This window comes from Solenopsis invicta, chromosome 9, assembly GCF_016802725.1.
Source record: "Solenopsis invicta isolate M01_SB chromosome 9, UNIL_Sinv_3.0, whole genome shotgun sequence".
In the NCBI taxonomy this organism is placed as follows: domain Eukaryota; kingdom Metazoa; phylum Arthropoda; class Insecta; order Hymenoptera; family Formicidae; genus Solenopsis; species Solenopsis invicta.
Genome location: NC_052672.1, coordinates 1120677 through 1139997, shown reverse-complemented (window position 1 = coordinate 1139997; position 19321 = coordinate 1120677). Strand labels below are relative to the sequence as shown.

At 28.8% G+C, this 19321-nt stretch overlaps 1 protein-coding gene across 5 annotated transcripts in view; it reads right to left on the bottom strand.

The window, feature by feature from the left end:
• Positions 1 to 250: 250 nt before the first annotated feature.
• LOC105196846 (intraflagellar transport protein 80 homolog) overlaps positions 251 to 19321 on the bottom strand; it is a 38775-nt gene continuing 19704 nt past the window's right edge. The window contains exons 7-18 of one of the 5 annotated variants that reach the window (XR_005575499.1): positions 18979 to 19103; positions 15144 to 15392; positions 12947 to 13110; positions 12089 to 12286; positions 9460 to 9610; positions 8019 to 8190; positions 7212 to 7334; positions 6911 to 7050; positions 3854 to 4001; positions 3099 to 3798; positions 2903 to 3016; positions 251 to 2134 (exon numbers count right to left, since the gene is read on the bottom strand). Coding sequence is in view for 1 of the 5 variants with exons in the window: in XM_026139174.2 (XP_025994959.1) it covers positions 3757 to 3798; positions 3854 to 4001; positions 6911 to 7050; positions 7212 to 7334; positions 8019 to 8190; positions 9460 to 9610; positions 12089 to 12286; positions 12947 to 13110; positions 15144 to 15392; positions 18979 to 19103 (1512 nt within the window). In the remaining 4 variants the exon portion in view is untranslated. Of the gene's footprint in view, positions 2135 to 2902; positions 3799 to 3853; positions 4002 to 6910; positions 7051 to 7211; positions 7335 to 8018; positions 8191 to 9459; positions 9611 to 12088; positions 12287 to 12946; positions 13111 to 15143; positions 15393 to 18978; positions 19104 to 19321 lie in introns of those variants that run through there. The other 4 variants (XR_005575500.1, XR_005575498.1, XM_026139174.2 and 1 more) reach the window with 4 other exon arrangements.

Genomic DNA, 19321 nt, shown 5'->3' with positions numbered 1-19321 from the left:
ATAAATTCTTTTCCATCCCATTTCTGTTCTAAAAGTATTCTAAAGAGTTCCAAAAGACTTCACTTTTATGTCACCAATTGTGAATTCTCTTTCAGATTAAAAAAGGAATCGAAGAATCTATAAAAATTTGTAATGAATTTGAAATAACCCTTAAGGGGGGAATCTATTGTAAAATTGATTTTTTCACGTTTTCTGTTGTTTGCTAAAATTGTTAGGAAATTATCTCGAAACATTAGAAAACATTAGAAAGTTATAAGAGACTTTCTTTTGTATTCATTTCAAAGAAAGGTGAGTCGGCTTCAGCGGCCGGAGCGTGTAGGTATATAACTTCAAACGTCTTTTTCTCAAAACGCTAAATTTTGCGCGCCGAGACATGTAACTCAAAAACTACTTGACCGATGATCTTCAAATTTTACATGTTTATTCTTCAATCTGGTCCCAGTATATATCTATCCGATCATTAATATTTTACTTTAAACAATAATTATTAACAATTGTTTAAAGTGCTTTTTTCGTTTATGTCGCCGTTTTTGCAATTTTATGAATTTAGGTATATGCTGTGTGTTTTTATATAAACTAACGAAATTTTCTTGAAATTTTTGTTTCATATTAATTTTGTGACCTCGATGTAGGCCGGCGTAAATTCGAGGAGCCAACTTCAAGCAGCTGCTGTGCCGTCATTTTGAAATTTTTTAACACCAACAAAATTTTTTTAATTAGTTTAAATAGTGAATATTATCGTATACTTTGTCTACATTCAATACATTTTGCCATATTTTTTTTAAATCGAGAAAAAACGGCTGTTTACACTAGGTGTCCCCTAGTGTAGACTAGGGGGGACTAGGGTCCCCTCTTAAACAGTATAGAACTCTATTGCTATGTATTTTATGTATTTTCTGAAATTGGAAAATGTGATAGATTTGGATTATTAGAATACCCCAATGCATAGAATAAGAATGTAAATTAAAATATATTTTACGATAAAAATATTTTAATGAAAAATATTTTTTGTACAGTAAATCAATGACTCATTTCTTCGCGTGCCATATGTTTGTCAGCGCATAGGCTTGTCTCATTTGCATATATCCGTAGATATCTGTATATAGAACCTACAGTTTTAACGCCGGCTCCGAACGACCTTAGAAGAAACTTTCTTGGGCAGAGTTATTCTCAGTGGTTTGCTTTTAGTCTTCCGAGAGATGAGGTAGAGCGATCGCTTCTAAATCGCTTAAAAACCGATTTAGAGTTATATTGTTTTATGTGGATTTGAACTTGAACTTTGGCATGGAGAACAAACTTATGTCACATCATCAGTTAAATCAATTATTACAATAGTAATGTTACCATATTTCTTCATATTGTCACATTTTTGTTGCACTACATATTTTAATTTACATTTCTTAATTTCGTTAATAGTAAATAGAGAGAAGAAAAGGGTAAAATATTATTTTATTTTCTTAAAATAAATCAATAAATTTTAATGTGATTTTTTCATTCTTTAACTTATTCGAACTGAACGCCGCAAAATCCTCCTCAAAAACTGTAAATTTTATTGCGAAAAAAAAACACTTCAAACAGAGTTCGAACATAGATTTCTCGAATTCTGTGCGGGCATTCTACGGTCGTAGGACACACGGAAGTCGAGAGATCCAGGTTCCTATCCTGACTGAAGTATTATTTTTTTGCAATAAAATTCTTTACAGTTTTTTCTGTGGGGGATGATATATGGTTTTAAAATGTAATTAAGAAATGTAAGGTGATGTGGGGTAAAGTGGTATTTCTATGTAGCAGTGAGTTCGGAAATCTCTATATAAACGATATAAAAAAACAGGGTTCAGAGTGAAAACCATTGTCATCATTACCTTTTCTTCCACGATTACTTCTTGAGTTCCTGAATGTTCATTCTCTCGAGCCACTTCATGGTGAAGAATTCGAAAGAGTTCCTCATTCTTTATCTTTTCCATCTTCTGCCGAGGAACTTGAACAGGTTCTCCAACTCTCCCTTTCTCTCTAATTCAACACTCACTTTCAGTGTCAAACTATTCCTGTCTATCCTGAAGTTAGTGCATGATTTTTAATCCGAATGAACGAAGTCTGACCAATCAACAGAGACTCTCACAGACCTATAGTAAGCCTAAAAGTATACAATAGGATTGTTCGAGTTGCTTGAAATACCCAACAATTTTTGCACTCGAGATGAGATAGATATATATTCGACCGTAAGAAAGAGACGACGAAGAAATTAATTAAAAAAAGACAGCAACATGAACAGATCTAATATCATCAAACAGTAAGTTAATTGTATAACCACATTTTTCCATCATCCCGGTTTTTTTTGTTTTTTGAAATTCAAAATTTATTTAAATCGATTTGCAGTTGCTCTGGCACCCTAAAATTCTAGATTCTAATAAAATTCCTCTTGCCTATTTTCCCCTTCTTTATTTAAATCTTGTCTTAATTGCGATATTCTCGTCTCCTCTCGATGTGTGTGTGTGTGTGTGTGTGTGTGTGTGTGTGTGTGCGCGCGTGTGTGTGTGTGCGCGTGCGCGTGTGCGTGTGCGTGTGTGTGTGTGTGCATGCGTGTGCGTGTCAATCAAATTATTAGAATAATAAAAGAGTTAAAAATATGTTGTTATATAAAATACGTCTATATTGTAATAATTATTAATGAATATTGTCACTAGTATAAAATTGATATAAATATAGTCATGAAAATATATGTTTAAATTAATACCATCTTTGTAACAAAATATATTTATCTCTTTAAATTAACACAACCATTGTAACTGCGGCAAACCGAATCAAGCATTTTAAAGTGAAAGGCGAGGGAATTCACATTAATTAAGTACTCCGAAGTGAAAGACACGAGAATGCTTTAATTAAGTATCCCAAAACCACTCACCTCTATTCTTTCTCCCTACTCTAACCCTCTATAAATATTTTCAAAATAGTGCATTTCAGATCCTGAGTTAATTGATGTGAAGCGACAGCATTCAATACAATGTTGATTTAAGTCCTTAAAATCAATTTAGCTCTTTATTTAAAATTTTACAAAGAAATAATTTAAAAAGCATGCAAAAATAATGATGTAAGCATACATCTTACTCGTTGAAAATAAGAAAGTATGACATTAGACACTTTTAACAGGTAGAGCTTTGTAGAGGTCAAACGGTCAATTAGAAATTATGCCTATGAGGAGACTTTTTATCAAGATGACAAGATGTACACATATTGAATTTTCAGCCAATTCCATCAGAATCCAATTTCCATAAGGATTGTACGGAATAAATTAATAATTTTATTGAATAAATAAATAATTAGAGAATATTTATAACAGACATATATATATATATATATATATATATATATATATATATTGTTCTTCTATATTTATATAAGAATTTCTACTGCAGGAACATACATTTTTTTCTATATTATAGATATATGATCAAATTATTACATAAATACAATCCTCAATAAACAATCTAGACTTAATTGTACATGAAACATATACCTTTTGCATTCTATTTACTTCAATCAATTCATGTTTAATTTCTCTAATTGTTTAAATAACTCAATTTTTATCTTTATATGTATTTCATTTTACTACCGAAACATTAGAGTATTCACTTCTCTTTTTCTCGCTCTTTTTCAACCTCTTTCTATTCACTTTTTTAATTACATAAAACATATCAGTAATATATTGTATGCTGTATTTTGGAATTTGATGTTTTGTTTAACATTGATTTATTCATATTATTCAGCATCATTTTTTATATTGATCTTCGTCTCGTTTTCCTGAAATAAAAAATTTTGTACTAAGAAATCATTAATTTATTAGAAATAATCTTACTTGATTTAATTGTAATGGAGAAATATTTGCCACAAATGTAAGGAAACTATGATTGGTTTCATTTTTATTAATAATCTGCAAATATCTTCCTCTTGCAGTTAAAACTTCCTCGAGTTGCTTTTTATATTTTCTTGCTAATTCCAAAGCTCTAGAAACATAAATGAATATTATAAATTAGTTGCTTAATAAATATTGAAAAAAAAAAAAACAGAATGCAAGTAATACTTAGCATTTGATAGATACATTTGATTTTTTAATACAATTAAATCTTTTGTCTATAATATAGTGTTTAGTAATAGATAAGTTGCCTATTGTGAGTATATTAAGCGGATTACATTGCAGAATAGAAAATTTTTTTAACATTAATAAATTTTCGCAATTATTTAAAGAAAATAATTAAAAATTTCCAAATAAGCATTATTTTTAACGTTATTCAGGTCAATATACTACACGCGCATAATTAAGAAACATAGCTCAGTGTTACATATGTTACTCACGGTTGCTATATAGCAATTAGACATTGGAAAGAGTTTACATCAAGCAGTTACGAAAGTGTTACAATGTGCTGTCTTTTGTTGCGCGGATATACGTTCATTCATAGATCTTTAACATGATTGATATACTGACGGTGGAAAGGAAATCTAAGTTTAATATAAGATTTCTGTATAAATTAACTTGCGTGCTCATTTGATTCTATATGTTCGATAGCTATATATTCAGGACATTCGTAATTTCTACTGCGGAAATAATACTACCTTATGTTGAAAAAGGACAAGTAAGCCCGAAACGTACATGACTTGAAATGTAAACATTTGATTACAATTATATATTTTTTTATATTAACATCCACACATTATTGCTCTTTATTGAGCAGTTTAATATTTTATTAATTAAAAAATGCTTACTGAAATCATTTTTTCAATAAAATAATTCATGAAAAATAAATACTAAAACAATATTACACAAACGTTTAAAAAACGTTTTAATCATTACTTTAAATAATTATTTAATGAAAAAAAAATTAAATAAATATTAAATTAATGCTCAAATGTTTTTAAAATTATTGTTTCAAGTAAATAATTAATAATAAAATAAATTAATAGTAAAATAATTAATAATAAAATAAATAATAAATTAAAGTCAATAAATGATTAGTAAATTTTTTTAAATTATTGAAAATAAATTATTAATGTAACATAAATTTTAAATAAACGTTAAATAAACATTTTCTTTAAATCATTATTTTAAATGAGTAATTAATGAAACATAAATATTAAGTAAACGTTAAATAAACGTTAATAACAGTTTCTCTAAATTATTATTTTAAATATATAGAGGAGAATAAAGTATTATGGCTACTGTCAACAATGTGGCTATCATTATTTCCGTTATTAGATGACTTATTCTAACAATTGCTTATAGAGTTTTTTAGTGATGCAAAGATGCCAATACATAATGACTGACAATTATTATAAGGCATTTTTAATTTTGAGCACTTCTAAATTTTTTCAAGGTACACTTTTAACCTTTAATTACATACACTTCCTCATTATTCTTAATCTTGAGTGTATTATCGCACGAAGGTACATACACTAGAGTGTTTTTTTATTATTTAACTTTTTATTTGGTCGTATACATTTCGAGTTATAAAAAGTTAAAACAACATGGAATTTTGTTAATATTTTTTCAAGCAAAACTTTTATATCGAAATATTTCTTCAATAAATCGATTGTCATTCTAAAAAGCGGTGTTTAGAAACATTAAAGACATTATTTTATGCTTGTTGTTTAATGTTAAACAAGGATAAAATATTTTAAATAAAATTTCTAATGGTATTTCTAAAGCTTCTGAACGCAGGAAAATTCTAAACAATAAAAAATTAAAAATATATAATTTTGTAACAAGGTACTATGTTTCTTTTAAACTAATCTTTTTAAATTTTGTTTTTAGATAACCATATTACAACCACTTTTTTTCCACCAATTATGCAGTGCATTAGATTTTTATAAATCACGTCCTAAATAATAAATATTTCATTACTTTAAATCTAGGATCTGTCAAACAACACTCTGACGAATGTAATCGTTCAATTAAGTTTCAATAAAAAATATTAATTATAAACAAAGTTATATAATAAAATAAAAATGGGTGCCATATTACCCTCTTCTCCTCTAATTAATGTAAAATAATTATTTAATGAATATTATTTTTATAATGAATAATTGTACAATAAATAATAAATATTTAAAAACATTTTTAAAATATGTGCTGATTGCGTCTTTCTGTAGAACGCAGTCAGTCGCAACAAGTGACATGTATCACCGGAGAAATAAATTGCCAAATTTGTGACCCTTTTTACGGTACGAGAAATGGTCAATTTTTTAATTCATTCCCCCACTCGAAATAAATCCACGAAAGCAGACGTTTCACTCGAAACGAAAATCACCTTCGACCTGCACATTTATTCGCTTTCCTGCTTACGACGAGTGATATTCACTAATCGCAGTCATTATTTGAAAATTGGATCACAACCAGGGTGTCACACAAGTGTGTTAGTTTTTCGAACTTTCGCAAATACAAATAAAATTCTTTCAATAAAAGTAAATAACTTGAAAATGAAATCGTCTGGTCTTTTCGAGCTGAGATTTAATCCAAATAAAAAATCCAAGTTAAAAAATGATCAGCCAAGCGTTAAAAAGGGGAATATCTTTTTAGTTTGAAAAAATTGTAAGATTGAGGTGTGTTTAAATTGTCCATTGTAAAATTTGCCAAAAAAACTAAATGTGTCTAGTGATATGTTCGAATGTTTATTGTCGCTAACAATGATAGACTCAGGTTAAATTTGCAGCTTTAACATATTTAAAAATTGTCTAAAATTATTCTACTTTTTGTAAAGTTATATTTGTATGTTATTATTTTTGTCATATAATTTGATGTAACTTTCTCTTTATAATTATATTAAAAAATTTTGTAGAAAATTTATATAAATTTTGGTAGAAAATTAACCAAATTGTGCTTTTTATGATTATATCTTGCTTAATTTTTTCTAATACTAACCTATTCCAATTATAAACTTGAATGTTCATATGTATAGCTTCCTTAGTTAAACTATTTTGTAACAGTATACCTTCGGCCATTGATAGATCCCCTGCTAGTAATGCTATTTCTGCATGTCTTTCTGTGGCAGAAGGCAAATTCTGTAAATATTGGTGTTTTTTGAGATTAACTTAACAAATAAATATGAAATATATTTGTTAAATATATTTAATAAATAAGTATGATTAATATATGTATAATTAATTTTAATATTGAATAGATAAATAATATTAATACATAAATAAATGAATACTTTAATTACCTTGATGTATTTAATATAATCTACTTTATCAAATCTACAAATAGCAGCATAAGCTTCTTCTGCAGCATGCAGTTCTCTATTATCAGTTGTAATGACAGCCATACAAGTCCATAATATCTCATTCTGACAACAATATAAAATAGTTATTTTTTATATGTTGTAACTTATCTAAAGCAGATAATAAAATTATTGTAGTTGATCAATGTAAATAAGGAAAGGATCAATCTTCGACCTCGATGAATTTCGCAAAATTTTTAATATGTTATAATTTATTCTTCTTACTATTCCATCGACTGATTCGTTAATTCCTCGTTGTATTGATCAAGTGAGTAAATAGAGTATGTGAATGTAATGAAATGTGAAACAAAACTTTAAGAAATAGAGAAAAAATTAATGTTTACTGAAATAAATGTCTCCACTTCTACTTAATTTGGATCTGTCTCATCCATAGTCATAGGATACACATCCTATGTATCCTATGACTATGGACCTGTTTCACAACCATCGATTAACTTAACTGAGCGGTTAAGTGTCAACCGTGATTAGTTATTTCTGATCCATTCTACTTAACAACAAATGCAATTGGTCAATTCCGATAGAAAAATCAACCGATTAAATTAATCGAAGGTTGCGAAACTAGCCTAAACCTAGAATACGATTACGAGTGTCTGTAGAAAGTCAAGTAATTATTTTGAAACACACAATATATATATCGCACGCACACACACGTGCTCGCACGTATGCACATTATTATTAACAGTATATAAAGTTATCTCAAATACGTTAAATTACGCTATTAAATATTACCTGAGCAGTACGACAGAGAGACAGCGCTTCTTTCAACTTTTTGTTTGATATGTGTTCATGGAAACTTGTAAAAAAATTGTAAAAGGATGAAGCTACAATAGCACCATCTCCACGTCTCACCATAACCATACCATTACGAACACTCACAATGTTAGGTTGTTTGCCAAATTCACTGTAAGAATATTTGAATCATCAAAATAAAATTATGATACTTGAAGATAAGCATTATAAGAAATTAATTCCATAAAAAAGATAAATATAGTATTATATAATAAATATCACAAACAAATAGTAAATATTATATAATAAATAATAAATATAACTTTCAAATATATATATATATGGAACGTTTTACGCCAAGCCAGAAACCGGAAGCTCATTAAAAAATGAGAGTAAGAAAAAAATAATTTTAAACATAATCCAATATGACAAATTTAAAAAAAATAATAAAAAATATCAAAAATTAAAAAATAATAAAATAAAAAGTAAAAAAAATTAAAAAATAATAAAATAAAAAGTAAAAAAAAATTAAAAAATAATAAAATAAAAAGTAAAAAATTAAAAAATATTTAAAAACAAAAAAAATAATACGGGTTTCATAAACTTCGCATGACATATTATATATGTGTTCCATATATCCGATGAACTTTTATGTATAAGGTGATCGGTAGAACTTTATTGCTAACAAATTGATGTCCATAAGAATTATGTCGCGTTACTATTTTGTGACAAGAGAAACATCAGGTCCGGAGATTGTGATGCGCTTTTTTACAAATAGCTGTTCTTATGTGAAAAGAAACTTTACATCTCCGGCCGTTTCAGCCATTGGACCATAGTTTCGAAGAAATCAATTTTAACGTACCGTAACGCCGACAACAATGATAATAATTATTATTATTGTCGGCGTTACGGTACGTTAGAATTGATTTCTATATATTAACCAACTGTACTATCACTGCTATTGTTCAATAATGATATAGTCAAATATAAGTACCGCCTAATCGATCCGCCCGTTTATCGGCCGACTAAACTCATTTTATAATAATCAATTTCTTCGAAACTATATGAGTCAATGACTAAAACAATCAGAGAAATATAAAGTTTTTTTTGCTTAACGATAGCCTATAAAAAACACATCAAAAATCCCGGACTGTAATCTGGTGTTTTCTTTATAATTTATTTTATTATTTTAAGAAAACAAAATGATATTCCGCTACTACCTTCTTTTCTCTATAACTTTTTCGCAAAATATATGATGACTTCCACTACTATCTCTAAAAAAAGATTGTCTTAAAAAAAAAGTGCGTTGAACATATAATAAAAGTTAATGATTTGGGCGTATTCTTATATTAAAATTGTATAATTCTTAATGTTTTAGATATAAAAACTTTAAATTAAATATTATATAAATATATTATTTTGAGTAATTTATTAGCAATACCTGTGTTCTTTATCAATTCTTGTTCGTCGTATTACTTTACTATCACTATAATGAACACAGTTAGGACATAGCCATACTGATAAATTTGCATCCAACATTGCAGCTAATACATTTGCATCAGTTGCCCATGCAATATTTTGTGCCATTGCAGCTGAAACATATAATTAATTCAGTAAACAAAAATGAATGAAAAATTTGTAATCCATTTTAATTCATTTGAATACATTTTGGATTAAAAGACAGCAATTAAGTCATTTCAATTCTATATCGTAGATTAAAATGGATTGGATGACCCGTAAAAACTCCTTTTAAAATAAAAAAATAAAAATTACTTTATTTTAATCATAAATTAAAATGGATTATATAACTCGTATAATTTTTTTTAATTAAAAAAATAGAAATTCAATAATTTCGATCTCACTTTATGAATTAAGAAAACATATACACCTAGGAGGCCAAAAAATGGCAATTTCCTAAAATTTTTTTTGGAAACTGTTGGAGTTACCAAATTGGGGTTTTTTTAGTTCAAAATATAGAGGAGAACAGGGTAATATGGCATCCATTTTCATTTTATTGAATAACTTTGTTTATAATTAATATTTTCTATTGAAACTTGAACGATTATATTCGTCAGAGTGTTATTTAACAGATTCTAAACTCAAAGTAATGAAATATTTATTATTTAGGACGTAATTTATAAAAATCTAATGCACTGCGTAATCGGTGAAAAAAATGGTTGTAATATGGCTATCCACAAAAATAAATTTTAAAAATTAGTATAGCTTAAAAAAAACACAATACCTTATTACAAAATTATATATTTTTAATTTTTCATTGTTTAGAATTTTCCTGCGTTCAGAAGCTTTAGAAATACCATTAGAAATTTCATTAAAAATATCATTTTATCTTTCTTTAACATTAAACAAGTATAAAATGATGTCTCTAATGTTTCTAAGCACCGCTTTTTAGAGTGACAATCGATTTATCGAAAAAATATTTCAATATAAAAATTTTGCTTAAAAAACTATATTAACAAAATTCCATGTTATTGTTTTAACTTTTTATAACTAGAAATGTATACGGCCAAATAAAAAGTTAAATAATAAAAAAAAACACTCTAGTGTATATACCTTCCTGTGATAATACACTCAAGATTAAGAATAATGAGGAAGTGTATGTAATTAAAGGTTAAAAATGTACCTTGAAAAAGTTTAGAAGTGCTCAAAAATAATAATGCCTTATAACAATTGTCAGTCATTATGGCATATAGCGTCACTAAAAAACGGAGGTTTACTAAACGAAAAACTCCATAAGCAATTGTTAGAATACGTCACCTAATAACGGAAATAATAGAGGAAACATATTGTCGAGCCATAATACCCTCGTCTCCTTTACATTTTGAAAAAACTTCATAATGTTTTTATTCAAAAATTGCATAAAATGTCGGAGATATAGTGTCGTGAAGAGGCAGCTCTAAAAAAAATCTGCCAAAACGGTACTAGGTATACCTTCACGGAAAATCAACTGAAACAAAAAATGTTTATGAAATGTTAAAATATATAATATCTTTGGCATATCGTAGCCGATTTCAAAAATATCAATTTTGGACAAAATGGCGGACGTTTAAATTTAACATTGCGATTTTTAACACAAAATCCGTTCGTTCCCTCGTCCCCCCAAAAAACTATGAAGTCTAAAAAAAACCTCTACGCGATAGATAATTATGTGTAGAATAGTCACTATAAATTTCAAGCAAATCGGTTCAGTGGTTGTCGAGATATTTCTGGTACCAGTTTGGAAAATGTCGTTTCGAAAAAAACGCGTTTGAATATTCAACATATGTTTTCGTTAATAAAACAAGAAATTTTTTTAACTTACACAAAGTCGTCAATTCCAGGCCCATAATACAAGTCCTCTGCAGTAGATGCGATGCACATGTCTAAATTTTGTTGTCGGCGACGTATTCGCGCTTCTTTCGTCTGTTCCTGCACGCATGTACCTCAGCTTGTGCTATGCGGCGATCATTTTCGCGCGTAGCATATTGGTGTGCATTCGATCCGAGAGAAATATCCACAATGCTCATTATTCATAATATTGAAGTTATACCATCGTTGAATATGCAAGCAGCTATGTATGTAGCAATTTCTAGTGTAATAGCACCGCTGCGCATTGTTTTTGAGGCTATTTTCCAAATTATATTGTTAAAACTTTTATTGCTGTTCTGAGTACAGCCACCAACACAGCACTCCAATAATGCGTCTTTACTGAGGTATTAGACACGAAACTGAAGGGACAGGCCGTAGTCCAACTACGATATCTCAGCGGGGCGCCAATGTGCTATCAGGACTATAACTTCGTCATTTTACGGAATTTTGACTTGAAATTTTCACCAGACATTCTCAAAATATTAAACATTATAAATATGTAATAATAAAAAAATCGATTTTTTTGACCTTCCTAAGTGTATATGCCCTCTTAAATGGATTCAAGGAATTCCGGAATTATGGAACTTCAATTGGATAGAAATGGATTCGTGTGGTCATTGCCAAATTCAAATTTTTGAATTTTTTAAATCTATTTGTACACATTTTTAACTTTTTGAATCCATTTCCGTTTGTTGGGTACATACCTATTTTGCATATTCTTCCAAAGCCTGTAACCCTTATTGCAATTAAAAATAAATCTTTATTGACATCTATTAATGCCAATTGTCGATCTTTTATGTCACCAATATAATTCAATGCTACTTGTGTCACGTTGTGCGGATGTGAATATGATTGACTTTCTATTATGGGCTTGTTGTAAGGTATGTCCAAGATATGAAGCACTAAAAAATAAATAAGAGAAAAACATGATAAAATTCTTAAATTTTTTTAAAAATTTCCAAAAATGATATACTTTAGACCTTTTTATAAAATATAAAAAAATATTTACTATTTTTAACAAGTCTTAGAAACTTTTATACTTTAAAGTATAGACCGTAAAGTCAGCATCTAAACATAAGATAGCCAATTTAGATTGGTTTGCCATTTCTAAGAAAAAGTGAAAGACTAGAGATAAGAAAATACAACGAGAAAGTGATACATTATAAGATAAGAAAATGTAATAGAAGAGAAAGAAAAATTTCTAATTGCAATCTGTCAACTAGCTTTGTGCAATTATTTCTTTATAAGAATTTCCGAACCCTGGTCATGACAGTATCATGCAAACATTATCTATTTTGTTAAAACTAATAATATAATAACTAAATATTGACTGTATAAATGTTCTAATACAGCGTGTCCATGACACTTGATTGTCAGGATATTGATGTATTAATACTTCATAAATCGTATATATGAATTGTAATATACATATTATATATATATATATATATATATATATATATATATATATATATATATGTATCATATGTATGTCAATCACGTTTAAGTAAACAACAAATATAAGATTCCCTTAATACATTTTACATATATATTTATCTTACGTTTCTCATTATTTTGATTCCTTATAACCAAAGTATCAGCACACAATGATATGCAAATAGGATAAAGCGGTTCTGAAGAAAAACCTTTCCATCTTGGACTACCCAATAAACGACCTTGATAACTGTACAATGATACAGTATTCCATTCCACAATTAAGAAATGCCTAGAATAAAAATTGTATTCATACAATTACGTTATTGCAAATATGTAATATAGTATCATTAATTGCTTACAACAAAATATTATATCAATTTGAAAAGGAGAATGTGTAAAAGTGGTCAATTTTTGCCTTAAGTAGGAAAACAAAATTTATATGTGTTTTCATAGCTTTTAAGGCACATAATTATGTAGTACAATTAGTTTTTCATAAATGATAGGAAAATATATGAAAGAAGTGAATAAAATAAGGGACGGATATGCTATAAAAACAAGATAGTATCCAGATAGTAAAGTATCATCAATTTGACATCATTATATAGTCATTTTAGATAAATGACGTCGTACTATCTATTTATAACGTCATTTTTTATCAATTAATGACGTCTTCCATTTTTCCTAATTATGTTCTAATATGTCATTAATAGTGACTACAATTAATGTCATCCTTTACTTATCTAACTTGCGATGTATTTACAACGTTATACCTTTCACCTATCATTGACATCAAACAGATTTCCCAATTGATGACGTACTAATAACGTCATTTGTAACCGCAATTAACGACATCTTAAACGAAAATATTTTTCTGCAATTTTTTTGCACATTTTTCCGCTGTTTGTCTTAAAATTGGGCTACTTTGTACAGAAATTGTGCAGAAATATATGATAAAATTGCAGAGAAATTAGCAGAAAAATTTCAACACAATTTAAGTATGAAAATGGTCATAAAAGTTCAAATTTCAAATTCAATTGAATTTCAATAAAATTATTAAATATGTTTTATTTTCTTTTAATCTGGAATTTAATTTTGGAGACTTGCTTTCAAAAAATATTCTTGCTAACAAGAGTGAAAAATCATATAATGCTATGACTTTTCGAGGTTCAATGGATGTTTAATGGAGATCTATTTAACTTCCATGATAGAAATAAAATCCCATGGAGCTATAAAAATTGGAATAATGGAAAACAATTGTAGTAAGTTAGGATTAAAAAATCCGAGAGGGTAATCACTCAGAAAATAAATGTACACTGGACTAAGGACTTCAATGGACTTCATCGAACTTTCGTCGGAATTCAATGGAATTTATTGCAATTGCTAAAAGATCTAAAAATAAGATCATCAAAAATCCCTCTTTAATAACTGATTAACTGATTTCAACCAAAAATTTATTATAAAAACCAAAATTTCACGGTATAACAAAATTTCATCAAATTGTACCGGATTTCATTGGACTACGCCGGACTTCATCAGACTTCAAGGAATTCAACAAACTTCTAGCGGGTTGTACACCGAAATTCAAAAGTGATTACCCCCTCAAAAAATCATATACTGTAAAACAAAATAATCTTGATACGAATGAGATCACCATAGTACACTTTTCACTTTTAAATTGTACAGCATATTGATATTTACATTGTCACAAAAAACGTAATCTAAAATTCAGTTATGATTAAAATGAATGACGAATTGGGTGTGAGATTTTCGCATATGCCAAGAACACGGTGTAAGAGAATACTCTTATACCATGGCTAAGAGCAACGAAAAAACATATTGCAGTGTAAAACATATTGCAGTTGCAATATGTTATACTTTTTGTTGCTTTTGGCGAAAATCTCGCTTCCAACTTGTCATTCATTTTAATTATAAATTGTGAGAACTTTATAATACGGCAGTTAATACTGTTTGTATTGAATGCGTGCAGTATCCTTATTGAGGCAATATTATATTGAACACGTAATGTCATGAGTTAAAATCCCAATCATTTTCTTTACAAAAAAAAGCAAATGTAGCAGGTTTTACGAATTCCCGTAAATTTGGTCAATGAATTTTCTCTGACTTTAGAAAAAGAAAAAATCCGCAAAAAAATTAAAAATAAAACCAATTTTTTTCTGAACCTTTAAAGCTATAAATAAAATTTCTATTAAGAATAAAAATAAAACTTTAATTAAAAACGTCACTGTGTATAATACGTATCAATAATTATTTAATAATATAATTAATAATATAATATATTATTTTGAATTTAATAATACTTACTTTTGTGCAAGAAGAACAGCAGAAATAGTACTTCTTTTCAAATTAAATATCGCTGGTGTATTCCAATTTGTCACAGAGTACACATGACATTGAGCAGGTGTGATGACAACCAAGTGACCAAAGCCAAATTCGAGGTGTACAACACGATCAGAGATTTCTAACATTTCACGAACTTCGTTACCAACTTCTCTAACCTCGATTACCTTTTTTCTTATCAATGTAGCTTCATAATTATCCCATTCTAATCTTCTATTTTATTAAAACAAAAATTTGTAAATATTTTTAGTTTAAAGTATTATAATAGTAAAGGAGAAAGTGATATTAGAGAAGAAGATGGTTATGGCTATTGTGGACATTATGGCTATCTTTGTTATTTCTGTTGATAGGTGACAAATTCTAACAATTGCTTATGAAATTATACTATTATTAATTATGCTCACTTTTCGGCTGAACTTGAGAAGCTGGCCAAAAGAAGATCGATCAATTTGATAAAAGAAGCGCGGCCGGCTTTTATTCTGTTCTGGGACGCGGAACTGTCACAAGATATTTTGAATAATTCCGCCACAATTTATTTGTACAAAGTTATTAGATTAAAGTTAGTCTTTCTTTTTATAAAAGAGTGTCTTTCGCGTCGTGAGAACGAGTGTCTTTGCGCGAGTGAACTGTGTGCTCGTCTCGTCGAGTACAACAATACATTTAGTAGTCGCTTTTTACTGGCGCTAATATGCCAACACACAATAGCTGACAATTGTTATAAGTTATTTTTACTTTTAAAGGTACTTCTAAACTTTTTCAAAATACACTTTAGTATTTAACTACAGATACTTCCTCATTGTTTTTAAACTTGTGTATGACCACATGAATGTATGTACACTCGTTATTTAACTTTTTATTCAATTGTACACATCAAGTTATACGAAGTTAAACAATAACATGAGATTTTATTAATATGGTTTTTTAAGCAAAATTTTCATGTCGAAATATTTCTTTGATAAATCAATTGTTACTTTAAAAGGTGGTGTTTAGAAACGTCAGAGATATCATTTTATGTTTGTCGTTTAATGTTAAACAGAGATAAAATGATATTTCTAATGAGAGATATCTCTAGTCTCTAAACACAGGAAAATTCTAAACAATAAAAAATTAAAAATATATAATTTTGTAACAAAACATTTTTTTTTTAAACTAAACCAATTTTTAAAAATTATTTTTGGGATAGCCATATCACCACCACTTTTTTTCTTCCAGCGATTATGCAGTGTGTCACATTTTTATAAATCACGTCCTAAGTAAGAAATATTTCATTATTTTAAATGTAGAATCTGTTAAACAACATTTTGACACTATAATTGTTTCAAAAAGTTTTAATACAAAATTGTTAAAAAAGTTTCAATACAAAATATTAATTAGAAACAAAGTTATTCAACAAAATAAAAATAAATGCCATATTACCCTCTTCTTCTCTATGGCCGTATAGAGGTAATATAATCACGGATATTATCTTTTTTATTATATTAGGAGGAATTCTAGTAATTATTTATTTATTTATTTAGTAACCTATTATTATGTAGTGGAGATATTATGCTAATACACAATAACCGATATTTGTTTTACTGTCTAATATTTCGACCATACTTTCCAAGATACATTTTAACATTTAATTATTATACATTCTTCCTCACTTTTTTAAAGCGTATTTTTTAAGCGTATTATCACATGATAGACGCTATGTATACAGACGGTCAATAAAAGGTTGCACCAGATTGCTATAATTCCCTCTTTTCAAAATGCAAAAAAAATTTGATAATATAAGCCACTATCTCTGGATTTATAGCAGTTAATTAAGCAGTTAGGATAACTGTTAAAATAATTCGGACGTAAATTATACTAGATAAAACAAAGAAATCCGAAGAATTCCGAAAATCATCGAAAAAAATGTTGCACCCTGTTGCAATCTTTTATTGACCAACTGAGTATTTGTTTGTTATTTAACTTTTTATTTGGCTATACCCATTTCGAGTTATGCAAAGTTTAATAACATGACATTTTGATAATGTGGATCTTAGGCATACTGATGTTTTAACAGGTCTAATACAGTCTCTTTTTTAAAAGTTTTTATATCAAAATAGTTACTCAATAAGTTAATTGATAGTTTTATTGCTAATCTATAATTCACAGTACATTATACATTATACATACGAGAGACGATCCAAAAATAAGGTTACAAAGCCTTCAATGAAGAAAGAACGTTTTATTTAGAAAAACCAATGTATCTACTTTGAATTATATCCCTAGCCTATCCCTTAATATTATTTTTTGACATAGTTGCCATAGCTGTTTAAGCACTTGTCGCTTCGTGAGATAAGGTTAAAAATTCCCTTCTCATAAAATTCTTGTCCTTCTTTCAGCCAAGTTGTCGCGAAGTTTTTTACCTCTTTGTTTAAAGCGAATTGCCGGCCTCCTAAGTGTTCCTTGAAGTAAAGAAACAGGTGAAAGTCACTTGGAGCGAGGTCCGGGATGTAAGAAGGGTGGTCGATGACGTTCCAGCGGAATTGCTTCAACAGCGCCAATGTCTTACTCGTGGAGTTTTTTGGAAAAAGGACACACGGTGATCGCTGACCGATACTACAAGATCTTAGAAAGCGCGAAGTAATCAGGAGGAAACGGCCAGTACTTCTTACCGAGGGTGTCTCCTCCTTCAAGACAATGCGCGGCTCCATACGGTACACAAGAACACAAACCTGTTGAAGCAGTTTCGCTGGAACGTCATCGACCACCCTCCCTACAACCCGGACCTCGCTCCAAGTAACTTTCACCTGTTTCCTTACTTCAAGGAGCACTTAGGAGGCCGACGATTCGCTTCAAACAAGGAGATAAAAGACTTCGCGACAACTTGGCTGAAAAAGCAAGGACAAGAATTTTATGAGTAAGGAATTTTCAACCTCATCCCAAGAAGCGATAAGTGCACTTAAACAGTTATGGCAACTATATCAAAAAATAATGCTAAGAACATAATTCAAAGTACATTGATTTTTCTGAATAAAACGTTTCCTCTTCACTGCAGACTTTGTAACCTTATTTTTGGATCGCCCCTCATATATTACAGATTTTCAGTACTGCAGTCTATATATGGAAGAATTATAAGTAAGGTAATCAAAAGTTTGGATGTATCTGTATAAAACGGCTGTAACCAATAAAAGACAAAAATATGATATTTAGAAACTTTACTGTGCGTAAAGACTATATTTGAACATATAATTATAGGGAGGGTCCCAGATGCGCACAAGCCCAATTGGACACCACCAATTATAGGCCGATGCCTAGAGTATTTCCGTTGGTTGGATTAGATTAGATTACGTGATTGGTGGTGTCCGATCGGGTTTGTGCGCATCTGGGACTCTCCCAAGCTGGTTAAGACATCCGCATGGAAGATCCAGGTTCAAAACCTGCGCGACGTAATATTTTTCGCAATAAATTCTTTATATTTTTTCGAGATAAAGGGGAATAATAAAGATGCTTGTAAGCATCAAAATTAATAATGCATAAAAATTATTAAATTGATTAGCAATTTAATTTTCGTGATATTACATTTCTGGGTTCTTTTTTAAAAAATGTTTTAAGTATGCAGAAGAAATTTAGGGAATCTTGTAAATGTTTATAAATTCACTTATAAAATTATTGAGCACAAAAATCTGTTGGGAAAGACAAAAACACTTTAACCGACATAGCCTTTCTCGTTATTTAAATATAAAAAAAGCTTAAAATTTTTCTATTTTTGTATTTAAATACTAACGATCTTATACAATCCTTTTAAGTTAAATGCATTGTAACTTACCTATCTATGACGTGTCCAGTCAAAAGTTGTCCATTACTGCATGCTATAGCAACTTGTGTACTATCGCTGGACCAAGCTATACTGTAAATGCTTCCAGTATTTACTTTTTCCATGGAATGTGACCACTAAAACATGATAAGAAAATTCATAAGTATTGAATGTATATACAAATTCATGGCAAAAAATGCAGATGTGAAAACATAGCAGAATTACTTATTACTTATTATATTTAAAAACATGATATCCTCTTATCATCTCTAAAATTCCTCTAGAAATAGCTCTAATCGTGAGCTAAACTGTAAGGATTGAAATATTTGTGTCTCGTATTTGTGTCTACGAATTG